Source organism: Dipodomys spectabilis, unplaced genomic scaffold (assembly GCF_019054845.1).
Source record: "Dipodomys spectabilis isolate Male_0828 unplaced genomic scaffold, ASM1905484v1 ptg000042l, whole genome shotgun sequence".
Taxonomy (NCBI): Eukaryota; Metazoa; Chordata; class Mammalia; order Rodentia; family Heteromyidae; genus Dipodomys; species Dipodomys spectabilis.
Window position 1 is genome coordinate 15,120,585 of NW_024870719.1, and position 14,427 is coordinate 15,135,011.

Below are 14,427 nucleotides of genomic sequence, written 5' to 3' on the forward strand. Positions count from 1 at the left end.
AAAGCCAGAAGTGGCTCTGTGGATCAAAGTGGTAGAGTGCTAGCCTTGAGCTCTTCAAGAGCTCAGGGACAGCATGCAGGCCCTGAGTTCAAGCCCCACAACCGACAAGAAAGGAGAGAGAGAAAGAGAGCGCAAAAGAGAGGAGAAGAGAGGAGGAGGAGGAGGAAGTGGAGGAGGAGGAAGAGGAGGAGGAGGAGGTGGCACATCTGATTATCACTCCTTTACCTCTAATTGCTTCCTACTGCCAGTAAGTGAAAGCCTAAAAATGATAGCCAGTGTCTAGCTTTATAATTTCATGTTCTATCACTTTCTTCCTTGCTTTCTGCAAGGGAAGTGTACTTTCACAAGTACACAACTTTCTCTCCTATCAGTGTGTAATTACTTCCTTTGCTCAGAGCACTTACTCTTCCTTCCTTTAATTTATCTTCAGATTCATAGCTTAATTATCACCTCTGCAGTGAGTTCTTTCCTATCCTATAATATGCTCCCACAGCACCCTATACTTCCAATTCCACAAAAGTTATCACATCTATAAATGACTTGTTGATATTTCTGAACTTTGTGACTATACTACCAGCTCTATGAAGGCTAGCATAGTGACAGGTAGTGCACTGTAACACCATTACCTGGTAGAAGGTTTTTGAAGGACTAAAAAGAATGGGAGCATCATTCAACAGAAACAGAATTCAGAAAATAGGAAGAATATGGGGTACCTTGAAAGGCTATATGTGGAATAATAGAGGGGTTTTCATATTTGCACAATTGGTGAGTAATATCATCTAAGTCTTCATTTATGCTATAAGTTTTAATAATGTTTGAGCCTATAAATAGTGACAAATAGAAAAATATCTATATATGATTTTTTTAAGTTTTTATATGAAAGTTAACATTTAATAAAATATTCATTTAAGAGTTATAGTGTATATAAGGCATTGGGGAAACTAAGATTCGTTTTTAAAGCCTTTCTAATGACTACTTTAAACATTTAAAATAAAAATGATGGCATATGAAGCCAGAGAGTGACCTTTGGAGTTAGTTTGCCCCTGGTTCTGCTACTTACTACCCATATGATTTTGAACAAGTAGTTTGTAAAATTTTTTAGTAAATTCTATTCTTTGTCACCTACTTGTTCATTTGTAAAATGAGGACATTAGCAATTGTACCTACTACAAAGGACAGTTTTGATTATCAGGTGAACAGAAAGGTATTTGGCACATGAAGAGTACTAAATGGGTGCTAGTTAGCATGCACAATAATTATAAAGTATAATATAAAGCTTAAAAACACCAAATTTAACATTTCCTTTCCTAAACAAATAAATTAACACATAAGCTTTAGTTATATATTTTTGCCAAAAATAAAGATAGAAATATAAAGGGAAGTAATAACAAAAAGGAAAATGGAGAGGCTGATTCAGAAAAACACTGAAATAAAAAAAAGGAATTATAAGAGGAAAGAAAGAAACACAGGAAAGACATTGGAAAAAAACTTAATTTTATAAAGGCATACATAGATTTCAAAAACAGGAAGACCCTCATTCCTGATTTTCACCTTGGGTTGTTATATATAATACATTCAAACTTAATTCTATAGTTATTTACTGAGAATAAGCACAATTAGGGAATAGTGTAATATTATTATATAAGCAACAGTAATAATAAAACTTTCCACTGAATATTTCAAGTTGGATCCTTAAAATTAGTTGTATTTTGTTCATAGTCATAAATTGATAAACCATAAAAATGAGGAACTGGATTTCAAATGAGTCTCCGAGAAAATTAATGTGCACATGTGTCCTAGGCATTTTTTTCTTAGTTCAAAGTAATATTCTTAAAATGTCTACTTCTTACAACCCAGGTGTCCTTTATAGGAACATCAAACTGTTACTAAAAGCTAAGGTTTCAGAAGAAGAAAGTATCCTCTGGATTTCAAGGGTATGTGGAATGAAGCATATTTATACTTCAGCTACCTTTCAAAACTTCAGGCCCTAGTGGCTCACATCCTATCTACTCAGGAGGCTGACATTGAAAGATCATGGTTCAAAGCTAGTTCAAAGAGAAAAATTCTCGAGACCCTATCTCCAATTAACTATCAAAAAGGTAAGCTAGAAGCATGGTTCATATGGCAAAACTCCAGGTGTGAGCAAGCAATGTGAGTGAGAGCTCAAGGCTTTGAGTTCAAGCCCCCAAAATGACATAGAAAGACCCCCAAACAAACAACTCTCCAAAACTTTTAACTCCCAAACTTCAGGCAGACAGGAAGAGTAGTAACTGGAAGGTAGAGATTCAGAGGATTGTGATTCTGAGGCTAGCCTAGTCAAAAAAAGTTAATGAGATCCCATTTTAATCAATAAACTGGTACAATAGTAACTATAATTTCAGCTACTTTGGGGGGCTGTAAGTAGGAATCAGTCCTCAGCAAAAATGCAAGACCCCACCTAAAAAATAACTAAAGCAAAAAGGGGTGGTGGTGGATAAATGGCTCAAAAGTGGTAGAGGTCCTTCATAGCAAGCACAAGGCTCTAAGTTTAAACCTCAGCATTACAAAACAAAGGAAACAAGACAAAAAAAAAACCCACCCAACTTTACACAAACAAATTTGGAAAATAAAAGAGGTCTCATTAAGAAGAATCAATCCTAATTCTACCAACAGGTTATGAGTATTATACCAGTATAATAAAACATAATTGATAATTATATGTAAGATACATGCAGTTCTCATTGACCTTTGAAGGTAAATCTATTTTAACTAAGTTGAAAGAGTATATCAGAATGTAAGCTCTGAAGCTACATTAAACATTTATTTTCAAAGATTAGGTTGTAAATACTTCATTACCTCAAAGTCATCATCATCTCCTTCAGTGTAATGTGCATGGTTGTCTGGATTGTTCACTTTATCCAGTAGTTCAACAGCCAGGGCCCTTGAGAGACCTGGCTGCCCAACAAAAGTATGCTAAGTGAAAAGGAGACACAGAAAAATCAGAAATATACCTAGTTTATACAAAATATAATTTGTTCTTTTTCTTCTGGAACTAGCAGAGACAAACATGAGAGTCTATTAATATAAGTATACTGAGATTTATTACTGCTATTAAAAACATTTCTGGAGGGCTAGGAAGGTGGCTCAGTGGAAGAGTGCTTGCCTTGCATGCCTGAGGCCCTGGGTTCGATTCCTCAGCACCACATAAGCAAAAAGAAAAAAGCCGGAAGTGGTGCTATGGCTCCAGTGGTAGAGCACTAGCCTTGAGCTGAAGAGCTGAGGGACAGTGCCCAGGCCCAGAGTTCAGGCCCCACAACTGGACCCAAAAACAAACAAACAAACAAACAAACATTTCTGGTGTTTAGACCACAAATAATTTCTTTATGTGAGTTATCTGATCTATATTAGATTTTAAAACAATAACTTCAGCCATGCCAATTGTGTTTATTACTCATATATCATTCTACTGATATGCAAATGCATTCTGTGGTTTGGCCAATAATTCAAGTAAGAAAAAAGGCATGTAGGGGCTGGGAAGTTGGCTCAGTGGTAGAGCACTTGCCTTGCATGCATGAGGCCCTGGGTTCGATTCCTCAGCACCATATAAGCAGAAAAAAAAAAGCCGGAAGTGGCGCTATGGCTCAAGTGGTAGAGCGCTAGCCTTGAGCTGAAGAGCTGAGGGACAGCGCCCAGGCCGAGTTCAGGCCCCACAACCGGACCAAAAAAAAAAAAAGAAAAGAAAAAAGGCATGTATACATTATTTTACATTTACAGTTAAATGGAAAAGTTTTCTTAGGTTGTTGTAATCATTAAGTTTTTTCTCACAGAGGTATTTTACACATATATAACACATACAGTGCATATTGCAAATTTACATAAGAAATGAAGAAAAGCAATTAATTTTAGATAATATTTTTTAAGTTTTTTCTATGCCAGAGGTCCAAACTATAGCCTACTGGTAAAATCTGTACTCTTTTTTTGTGAGTACGTTTTACTGAGTATTAAAATTACAGCTAGGTATAGTATGCATATTATCAATGGCTCTGTTGGGGCTACAATGGCAGAGTAGCCGTCACACAGATGGTATAGTCTTTAAAAGCAAAAAAAAGTATTCTGTGGACTTTACAGAAAATTTGCTATCATAAGAGATTACTAACATTTTTATAGTAAAAAAAAAACAACTAAATATTTTCGCTCTAGTGATATATCTAAGTACAATGTGACTACAAGAAATCCCTTTACAATTCCAATGACTTACAGTCAGCAGTCTTTCCGCAGTTGGTCTTTTTTTGGGGTTTTTAGTTAGTGCTATTTTGACAAAATTATGGAATGTTGATGACCTTCAAACAAAAAGAGATGTACAAAAATATTTCATTAATATTAGTTTTTTTGGTATTACCAAATAAAATTAACTTTGGAGCAGTTAGAAAGACTGAAATGTTTTCTTAGCACTCTTAGTTTTATACAAACAAAAAAACTGAAACCTGAAGCATGGTATATTCCTTAGAAGCATCTGTGTCAGTATTGCTTTTTAAGATAAATGTAATTAATGACAGAACAGAAATATGACACCTTAAAAATTACACTAAAATTAGAAACAGGTTTTCAGTGTCAATTATACAATTTATGATCTTCTTCTCTACTTACTACCTAGGAGTCAAAATGTATTTCTTTTCTTTTTTCTTTTTTGGTAGTACCAGGGTTTGAACTCAAGAGCCTTTGGTTTGGCAGACAAGAGAGCGCTATGCTATAAGCCACACCTCTCAACCTTTTTTTTTTTTTTTAAACCGGTCATAGGGCTTGAATTCAGGGCCTGGGCACTGTCCTGAGCCTCTCAAGACTAGCATTCCACTTTCAACTTTTTCTAAGTAGTTTACTGGAGATGACAGTCTCATGGACTTTTCTACCTGGGCTGGCTTCAAACCTTGATGGTCAGATTTCAGACTCCTGAGTGTAGCTAGGATTACAGGCCTGAGCCACCAGAGCCCAGCTCAGGTCTTAAACTTCTATGCCTGGGGCTGGCCTTAAGTCTCTGAACCTCCTAAATGCCTCCCCTATACCTGGGATTGTAGGCATCAGCCACCACACCCGGTCAAACATACTTTCATCCTTTCCTTATTGCCTTATATAGCGTTTTTGTGTTTTGCTATATGAAAAGAGTTGGATGGCATAGATGGCAAGGAGGGTAATATAAGAGAGTTCATATAGAGAGCTTAAATCCTAAAATAGCTACTGGATTTCTTAGTAAAAAAGGCAAGTAAGAGGAATGATTTTTAGCAGTTGGAAAGTCTTTCCTGCTACCTGCACTAAAATGTAAAAGGAAAAAGATATAAGTTAAAAGAATCATGTTTTGATTATTAAGAGGGATATTTCTCCCATTACCAAGATTCCATTGGAAGAGATACTGGACAAGAACCAAATAAACTAAGCAACCGTAGAGGTTAGCATGACAAAATAGCAGATTTTAAAGAAAAAACAACTGTGTTGTATGCAGCTGGTGGTCTGTGACAGACATCACACAAAGTTAGATAAAATCAGAGACTGGCAACAACTCTCTGATTGTTAATGAGTGCTCTGAAATCTGACTGAATAATAGTCACATGTTCCTGGATAAATATTCAACCATTCATGCCATGAAGCCCTCCAGTTTCAGAAGGCCAGGAACTTAGAGCAATAAGTAATACAAAAAGACTAGTGCCAATACAAAATAATTTAACTTAGCAGTAGGATATAAACTTCTTTGTTTCCAGAGTATAATTCGTGTAATTTTTCTCTCCCTCATCCAAAGCATGGCCTAGATTACAAATAAAACATAGCCCCAGACATACAACACTCAAAGCAGTTCAGAGTATATTTAGGGGAAGAGCCACTTAGATTTCTCACCATAAAAAAAAAAAAAATAAGTAACACATTCAGAGTTTGGAGGGTTGCATATCCTAAAGAGAATTTAGGAATTTGGATGTTTTATTTGTGTGGTTTATTTTGTAAAATGTACAGAGAAGGTATTAGCAGAAAAATAAATTTCAATTTTTACCATCCAATTGATGATATCCTTATGTACTACAATGACGAAGAAGAGAAGATATTAGAATGAAAATAATAACCCTTTTGATTACTATAAAAGGAAGATAGAGATTAAAAAAAAAAAAAACAACTGAACTCAGGGCTTTCTGATCTGGTTATTTCTGAGAAAGAATGTTGCTCTCTTCACCTGGACTAGCCTGGAAGACACTTCTATCTATGTTTCCTGAATAAACAGCATGACAGGCACAAACTCACCATAACTAAACTTTACTATTGAGATAAGATCTCTCAAACTGTTTGTCTAGGCTGGCCTAAATCTGTGATCTTCTTAATGTTAGCCTCTGATGTAGCTGGGATGAAGGGCATGAAACACTATATGAAACACCTAGCTATTGGTTAAGAAGGGGGACTTAAGAACTTTTTGCCCAGGCTGGCCTCAAACCATGATCCGTCCACTCAATCTCTATCCCCAGGTGTGAGCTACTGGCTCAAGTCTAATAAAGATTAACTGGAATGTATTTTCAAATATCAGTGCCCATTAAAGTCACTATGTAATTAAAAGGATGTAGAAAAAAAGGATGAATTTCTAAAATCTTCATGTATTATTTCAAAGCCTACCTTCATAACATTTCTTCAGTGAAAATGCCAAGTTAAGGAAATGATTGAGATTTTTCCAGGTGTTAAGGCCCAGTCCTAGCTATTTGGGAAACAGAGATTAGGGAACTACAGTGAAGACAAGTTGGGCAAATAAAGTTCTTGAGAATTCATCCCAATTAATGGCTAGGTGCAGTAGCATACACCCATTTTCTAGCTTTGGAAAGCACAATGGTTGGGCATAGTGACATGTACCTGTTGCTATGATGTGACGCAGAAAAGCACAGATAGGAGGACTAAAGTCAGCCAGGGCATAAACTGAGACCCTATCTCAAAAATAACCAATAGGAATTAAAGAGCTAGGAGAGTGGTTTATGTGATACAGTAGCTGCCTAGCAATTGCAAGGCCCTGAGTTCAAACCTTGGCACCAAAAAAAAAAAAAAAAAGAAAAGAAAAGAAAAACCTAGATCCTTGCAATATCTCTGGGCAACAACACTGGGCAAACTGCTTCTGTGCTTTATTTTTATTATCTATAAAATAAGGGAACTGAACCTTTTGACAGAAAATTCTGTAAAACCAGGTAAAATCATGTATTCTATAACTCACCATTTTGTTTTGTCCTTTAGTTTTGGAGGCTGAAAATTACTTTTTGACATTAAGAAGAGAGCCCTAAAATAAAAATTTCAGTTAAAGAACAATACTGAAATACCATTTTACTATACCTTACAATCAGAATAAATATTCTGTAATAAATTTATAAGACTTTTTCAAATGTAGGTCCAGAAAAAAATTGATATAGAAACTACATTTTTTATACTTTTGATGGCCTATGGAAATTTTCCTAGCAACACAGATTTTTAAACTTCAAACAAGTTTGTATTCACAAAATAAAACTACCAAATGTTAAAGTTTTATTACCATAAATAACCGATGTAAGTAGTATGATATCTTAAACACATTAAAAAATTGTGTACTATTTTATAACAGAAATGATACAACACACTAACATAGGTTAGGTTATATGTTTAATTAAAGACTTGCCTCTAACATTACTTTGAGTATATAGGCAAATAATATTAATTTCTTCATCTGTTTTGTTTGGACAATAATGTTCCATAGTCTCTCACTATAAATAAGTCAATCCACAAGAAGAGGTAACTTTGTCTATGAATTTTGTCCTACTTTTCTATGGACTACAGGATAGAAAAATGGAGGAATTAAGGAATTTCTAAAATGTTCTATTTCAGTATTTGTTACAAAATCCCTTCTCATCATACTTAATACCAAACACATCTTCTTTTTCTAAAAAAGAAAATAATTCACAGGAAAATGAATTGAGAGAAAAAATATCCATTCTTACCATTTTAAGATACTGTTTAAAAACTTTTTTTAGCCTTATCCAAATGCTTATTAACTATTATATTATTATATTTGGCAATGTTGCATTGTTTTTTATTACCAATTGTTTTTTCCATGTTCCTTTGGCTTAACCAGATATAACTGCTGCCCCAACTGCTAAATAATTTAACACCTCACTAGTAGATACATAATTCCCCCAGAGTCTCAAATGGATAATCCTTAGGATACGTACATAAATATTGGTATCACTGAAACATTTGTACTGCCTCTGACTAGTAACATTAAATTATTTTCCTAAAGGTCTACCTGTTAGCATCCCAGATAATAGTTGATATGATTCAACTTCCACTTTTCTGTATGTTTCTTTATAAATAATCTCTTTTCTGCCTATTTAGTACACATTCTTTGTGGTCAATCTTACATTAGAAAAGCATGTTTCCTTGTTTTTATTCTGTTGGTTTTCATTTTTTAAAAAATACCATTTAAAGCTTAAATTTTCACTCAATCTGTTTTCCTTCAAATTATCAGAAATCTTTTCTAAAGCCCTCAAATGTATTTTTTTTCTGGAAGACGTATTTTAAATCATAAATGACAATTATAGTAAGCACAGGTAACTGTAGATAAAGTAAAAGAAAGAAAAAGAATATTTTTAAAAAGCAAGTGTGTTCTACCACTTATAATTTCATATAAAGAAGATCAATTGGTGGAAAAATAAATATAAAGACTTCAAAAGACTTGTTTAATAATAATGGCATAATAATGATTACTAAGGGATATTTGTTTCAAGGGAAAGTTGCAAACACTACAGACAACTCACTCCATGTTTTATAGTAGCACCAATATGAACTAAGCAGGTTTTAGGTTAGATTAATCCATTTTAACACGTTTACTATTTTGATATACTTTTCAAAAACGTGCCACCCCAGAGTTACCAGTATTTCACTTTCCCCCAGTTTATTCTTAAATGCAAAAGCATGAATAATGAGAACACCTCATTGGATGAAGATCAAACATTGGTGGTTGAAGCTCCCCAAGTTCAATTGCTGTTATTCCTACTGCCCAGATATCACAGAGTTGGTTGTAGCCACCATTCTTCTCCACTGCTGCAACTTCTGGGGCCATCCTAAAAGGAACAAATGAAAATTATACATAATCCATTAAAAAATTCTCCCAATTATTAGACTTGGAGGGAAGGAGGCAAGAGAGTGTTCACTAGGAAAGAACACTAGGAAAGACTTAAAACAAACATCACATACCACTCTTTTTTGTCAATTGTGGGGCTTAAACTCAGGGCCTTGGCCCTGTCCCTGAGCCTCTTTGTGCTCAAGGCGTGTTCTTTCCACTTGAGCCACGGTGCCACTTTCAGTTTTTGAGCTGTTAACTGGAGATAAAGAGTCTTACAGGGACTTTTCTGCTCAGGCTGGCTTCGAACTATGATCCTCAGATCTCAGCTTTCTGAGTAGCTAGGATTACAGGTATGAGCAACTGGTACCTAGTTACATGTCATTCTTTTAAAACTCATTAAACTTTTCGAATTTCTTCTTCTGAATACTGGGACTTGGAGAAAAATCTTATCTTACTTTAGTTGTGTTAGGTGAGTCTTAATGCAATATAGGAATGAACAAGAACACCTAAACCCCTGTGAAGTTCAAAGAAAAGGTCCCAAGGAGATAACACATAATGAAAGATCAGCAGGAAGCTGAGGGGATTAAAGAATATGAATGCCTCAGAGGATATCAGTACACATGAAGAAAAGAAAGAAGAAAGAAGGAGCACATGGGGAACAAGTGGGGAACTGAGAACATGCTACTCATGTGGGATCCACAAACTAAGATCTGGTCATATACTGTGGGCTACCAGCGGTGACAAAAAGATTAAGTGCTCACTTTGTCTAAATGCATGATCAATTTTTAGTAACTTTATTTTGTTTTATAAAAGTGTATGTGTGAATTTTACAGCTTTGGGGGGGGGAAGATAGATAAGAGGGGTAAAGTGGAAAGAAAAGAGGGAGGGCGTAACAATGTTCAACAAGAAATGTACTCATTATGTTACTTATGTAACTGTAACCTCTCTGTACATCACCTTTACAATAAAATAAAATTTTTAAAATGTGTAAGTGTTGTAAATAGGGAATTAAAGTAAAATTATCCTTCACAATAGATGGTTTACAGGGTCTAGAGAATGTATGCAGTAAATGACCTAAACAGAGAGACTAGACTATCATTGATTTATTGAATTAAACAAGTCTATTCTTCCTTGTAAAATGATGTAGACCAACAGAAGATTTAAATGTGGTAGCAAACAATAATCTGAATTATTATGTAGGGGAGGTAAAACTAGGCAGCCAGAAGAATTAGAAGACTATTTAAAAAATACAAGGTATAATAGTACATGTTTGTTGTCCTTACACTCAAAGGGTTGAGGATAAAGTACCCTGAGTTTGAAGCTACACAGACAGTCTTTCTCAAAGAAATTCCTAAACCCAAACAAAACAAAAACAAATGAACAAAAACTAAAGGAAAAAAAATAAAGGCCTTTCAAAGGCTGTGGGCAGAGTGAACAGAAAGAAAGCGGCTGATTTAAGATACTGATCTATAGATGAGATGCATATGAATCCTGAGGGGGATCTGCTGTCAATTGTTGAATACACCAAAGAAGGAGGTGAACTTAGCAGCAGGGTTGGTGTTATCTATTTGGGAGTCAATTATAGCATCTGAAGTTATAAGGTGCAAAGGATACCACTTGGGAAATTTGTTTTAACATTTATTATTCTAAAATTAATTAGTTTACATTTCTATTAAAACATACATAGCATAAGTTGCTTTTATATGCACTTAGTCTCTATCATCTCAACTTAAGTATAAGTTGAAGATATAAAATACATTTACTACAAATGCTAATATGTAAATATACAGACACTATTCAAGTGCTATATATACAATAGTGGATATAAGAATAAAGAGAAGAAAATAATTACCAGTTAGTCAGATGACTGAAAATGCAAATTAACCTCATTTCTTCTGCCCATTCCAATGAGATGGTGAATAATTGGAACTTGAACTTGACTAAAACTATTCTGTGTTTTCTAGCTTAGTGGGAACCTGAGCTTCAGTCAGTCAGGCTGTCATAGATGAAGCCAGAGTGTATGATTAAGAAATCAATTTTTTTTTGCTTTTCTATTTAACTACGTCCATACAGAATGTATCTTGACATTAGTTATGAGAAATAAGGCTACTATTTTAAAAATACTTTCCAAATAATAAATTATTCAAACACTCCATATTAAAGAACCTTCACCCCAAATTAGATTCCACCTTTTTTTTCACTGTTATTTTACATAGTTTAATAAGAAGCTTTTTATCATATTGCAGCCATCTATCAATAATGAAGTCAGTATCTTAAAAGGAATGTGTTGTCAATGACTGGGTCAGATGCATTACAAGTCAACTTTTCATCTTTTGGGGACGACCCGTCTTGAGGCTTGAACCCAGTGCCTAGGTGCTGTCTTTTGAGCTATTTTGCTCTACTAGTTAACTCTACTAGTTAAGCCACAGCTTCATTTCAAGCTTTTCTGGTGTTTAATTGGAGATAAGAATCTCATGGACTTTCCTGTCAGGCTGGCTTTGAACCATAATCCTCAGATCTCAGCCTCTTGAGTGGCTAGGATTATAGATGTGAGCTACCAGTACCTGGCTCTTTTTTTTTTTTTTTAATCTTTCAGATAAAGTTTCAGTATGTAGCTCAACTGGCTTCAACTTGTAGTCCTCCTGTCCCAGACCAAGGGCTGGATGATAAGGTACACAACCCTATCTGTCAAGAAGTCTTTCCATTGAAAATTTCATACCTGTGAGTCCTCTCAATCTAAGCAAGCCCTAGGACAATAGAATTGATTAGTAATTTAATATGGGAAACTGAATAATGAAACTACAATCTCCAGTTTCTTTCTTTTTTTTTTTTGTCCAGTCGTGGGGCCTGAACTCTGGGCCTGGGTGCTGTCCCTCAGCTCTTCAGCTCAAGGCTAGTGCTCTACCACTTGAGCAACAGCACCACTTATGGCTTTTTTCTTTTTGCTTATGTGGTGCTGAGGAATCGAACCCAGGGCCTCATGCATGCAAGGCAAGTGCTCTACCACTGAGCCACCTTCCCAGCCCCTCCAGTTTCTTAATCTAAGTAAAACAAGAATACTATCAAGGAGAATGCAAAAATCTTTTGGCTTTCAAGGCTCATTTGTATTACCAAATACCAAGACTGATCACTAAGCATGAAGAAATGAAAATGAACCAGTCAATCATGATAATGTCTTACCAATAAGGAGTGCCAATGAAAGATTTTCTCTTTGCAATGGTAGCTGTTATTTTTGCAGCCACACCAAAATCCGCTGGTGAGGAAAAAAATAGAACAGAAAATATTTATTTTTCAGTACAACTAGCATTTCTAAGATTCACACTTAGGCATAACATTGTTAATAATTCGGATATCAATGTCAGAGAAATGTGCATAAATACCCAAATCTCTTCTCGCTTAGTTCAACATACTCATTAAAATGAAAGAACTTCATGAAATTTTACTAGAATCAAAATGTACTTTATTAGGAACAAGGTAATAAAATATTTTAATTATATGCACACTGAAGTTAGTATGGGGGGAAAAAAACACATGGGGAAAATACCCAAATTCCTTTAATCCTGACAAGATATTATTAGATATTTTGGTGCTTTTTTAAACAAAGTTTAAAAAATTATGCATAAACTTTTACATTGCTTTTTATTAAGCACAGTTATAAACAAATTTAAAATGCGTATAGTTCATTTTTGCCCATGACACACTAAAATATTTTATTTGCATATATTCTAGATATTTTTATTGAATTTAGCTGTTGATTGAGATTTATGTTTGTATTTTTATACTATAATATGGTTAATATTTCTATGAATAAAACTAAAATAATTTCCTTAAGTTGAATCACTGTAGTAAAATTAACTCTGTCAATGATCAGAATTATCATGATTCAATATAAATATGAAACCTGCATAAGGTTAATTTTCATTTAACAGTTTAATAAAGTATTTTTGGAAAAAGTTTCAGGAGCTTGAAATAACATACCTAATTTTACATCACCATGGTCTGTCAATAAAATATTTGCACCCTGAAACAAAATTACAAATGCTATTAAACTAGCATCATAACATTTCTTGCAAAAGAATTAGCAATATAAGAATATAAAATGAACTTACTTTGATATCTCTATGCATTTTACCCTTAGTATGCAAATAGGCAAGACCCTGAAATTAAAAAAATAGTATATATTAGAAAAACTGTAAATTTTAAAAATTTCTATATAAGTTCTAATTGAATAAGAAAAAAAACTAGACAGTGTTTTTTAGGTAAAACAAGATGAGTCTCTTTTTATTAATGCTAATTCTATCACAAAGCTTTTAAATTCACTTTCTGGTAAACACTTATTAGAAGACTAACCCCATAGTTAAGATAATGAACAAACTCATCACCCTCAAAAGTTTCCTTCTCTTGTGCCCATTTATAATTCTTTTCTTCTTTCCAGGAAGCCCTGATTGGCTTTCTCTCTTAAACATCAGGTTTCAAATTTGTTTGGCTGTTCTAGGTGCTTTGCATTTGCACAGGAAGTTATAATCAACTTGTCTATTTCTTTAAAAAAAACAAACCAAAAAGAAACCCTGCTTAGATTCTGATTGGGATTTCAGTCAATCTGTAATGTGGGAAGAACTAATACTTTAATAGTATGAAATCTTCTAATTATGAATACAGTATAGTATTTAGGTCTTTAATTTCTCTAGCAGTATGTAGGTGTTTATATCCCTTCCACTGTATTTATTCGTCAGTGCATAGTCATACCTTCTCTTCATTTGTAGCAAGTGAGAACTAGATGACATAGACTATTACACTTGATCACTGTGTCTATCAGCAATCAACACTATCACTTATGACCACCTTATACCATGGTGTAACCATCTGCTTACAAGGATTCTTATAACTTAGTCATGAAAAAATAACTAGCTTTACAGAGTTAAAATACTAGACCTTAGGAGAAAGGTTATGTATTTATTATTCTCTTTTGGGCAAATAACCATTTTACAGTTATCAAGTGTGAAACTGCCTTTCTAATGGGGTTAACTATGTGCATAAACAATTGTAGTACCTGTAAGGTTTCTCTGCACACATAGGCTATTTGCAATTCTGATAAGGGTCCAGTAACTAGAGAGAAAGAAAAAGACCATACTGATATAAGTTTGAATCTAACAAATTAAAATACAATCTACTTTAAAAAAATTTTTTTTTGGTCAGTCGTGGGGCTTGAACTCTGGGCTTGGGTGCTGTCCCTGCGCTCTTCAGCTAAAGGCGAGCGCTCTACTGCTTGATCCACAGCACCACTTCTGGTTTTCTAGTGGTTTATTGGAGATAAGAGTCTCACAAACTTTCCTGCCCGGGCTGGC

General features: G+C 34.5%; 1 protein-coding gene across 3 annotated transcripts in view; it reads right to left on the minus strand.

Annotated features, from left to right (window-relative positions):
* The window catches only part of Map4k5 (mitogen-activated protein kinase kinase kinase kinase 5), a 102,116-nt gene that overhangs the window by 50,454 nt on the left and 37,235 nt on the right, over nucleotides 1–14,427 (minus strand). For all 3 annotated transcript variants that reach the window (XM_042677825.1, XM_042677824.1, XM_042677823.1), the window contains exons 6-13: nucleotides 14,133–14,188; nucleotides 13,192–13,239; nucleotides 13,061–13,103; nucleotides 12,263–12,335; nucleotides 8,949–9,080; nucleotides 7,205–7,267; nucleotides 4,238–4,319; nucleotides 2,836–2,952 (exon numbers count right to left, since the gene is read on the minus strand). In XM_042677825.1, coding sequence (XP_042533759.1) covers nucleotides 2,836–2,952; nucleotides 4,238–4,319; nucleotides 7,205–7,267; nucleotides 8,949–9,080; nucleotides 12,263–12,335; nucleotides 13,061–13,103; nucleotides 13,192–13,239; nucleotides 14,133–14,188 — 614 coding nt within the window. The remainder of the gene's footprint in view (nucleotides 1–2,835; nucleotides 2,953–4,237; nucleotides 4,320–7,204; nucleotides 7,268–8,948; nucleotides 9,081–12,262; nucleotides 12,336–13,060; nucleotides 13,104–13,191; nucleotides 13,240–14,132; nucleotides 14,189–14,427) is intronic.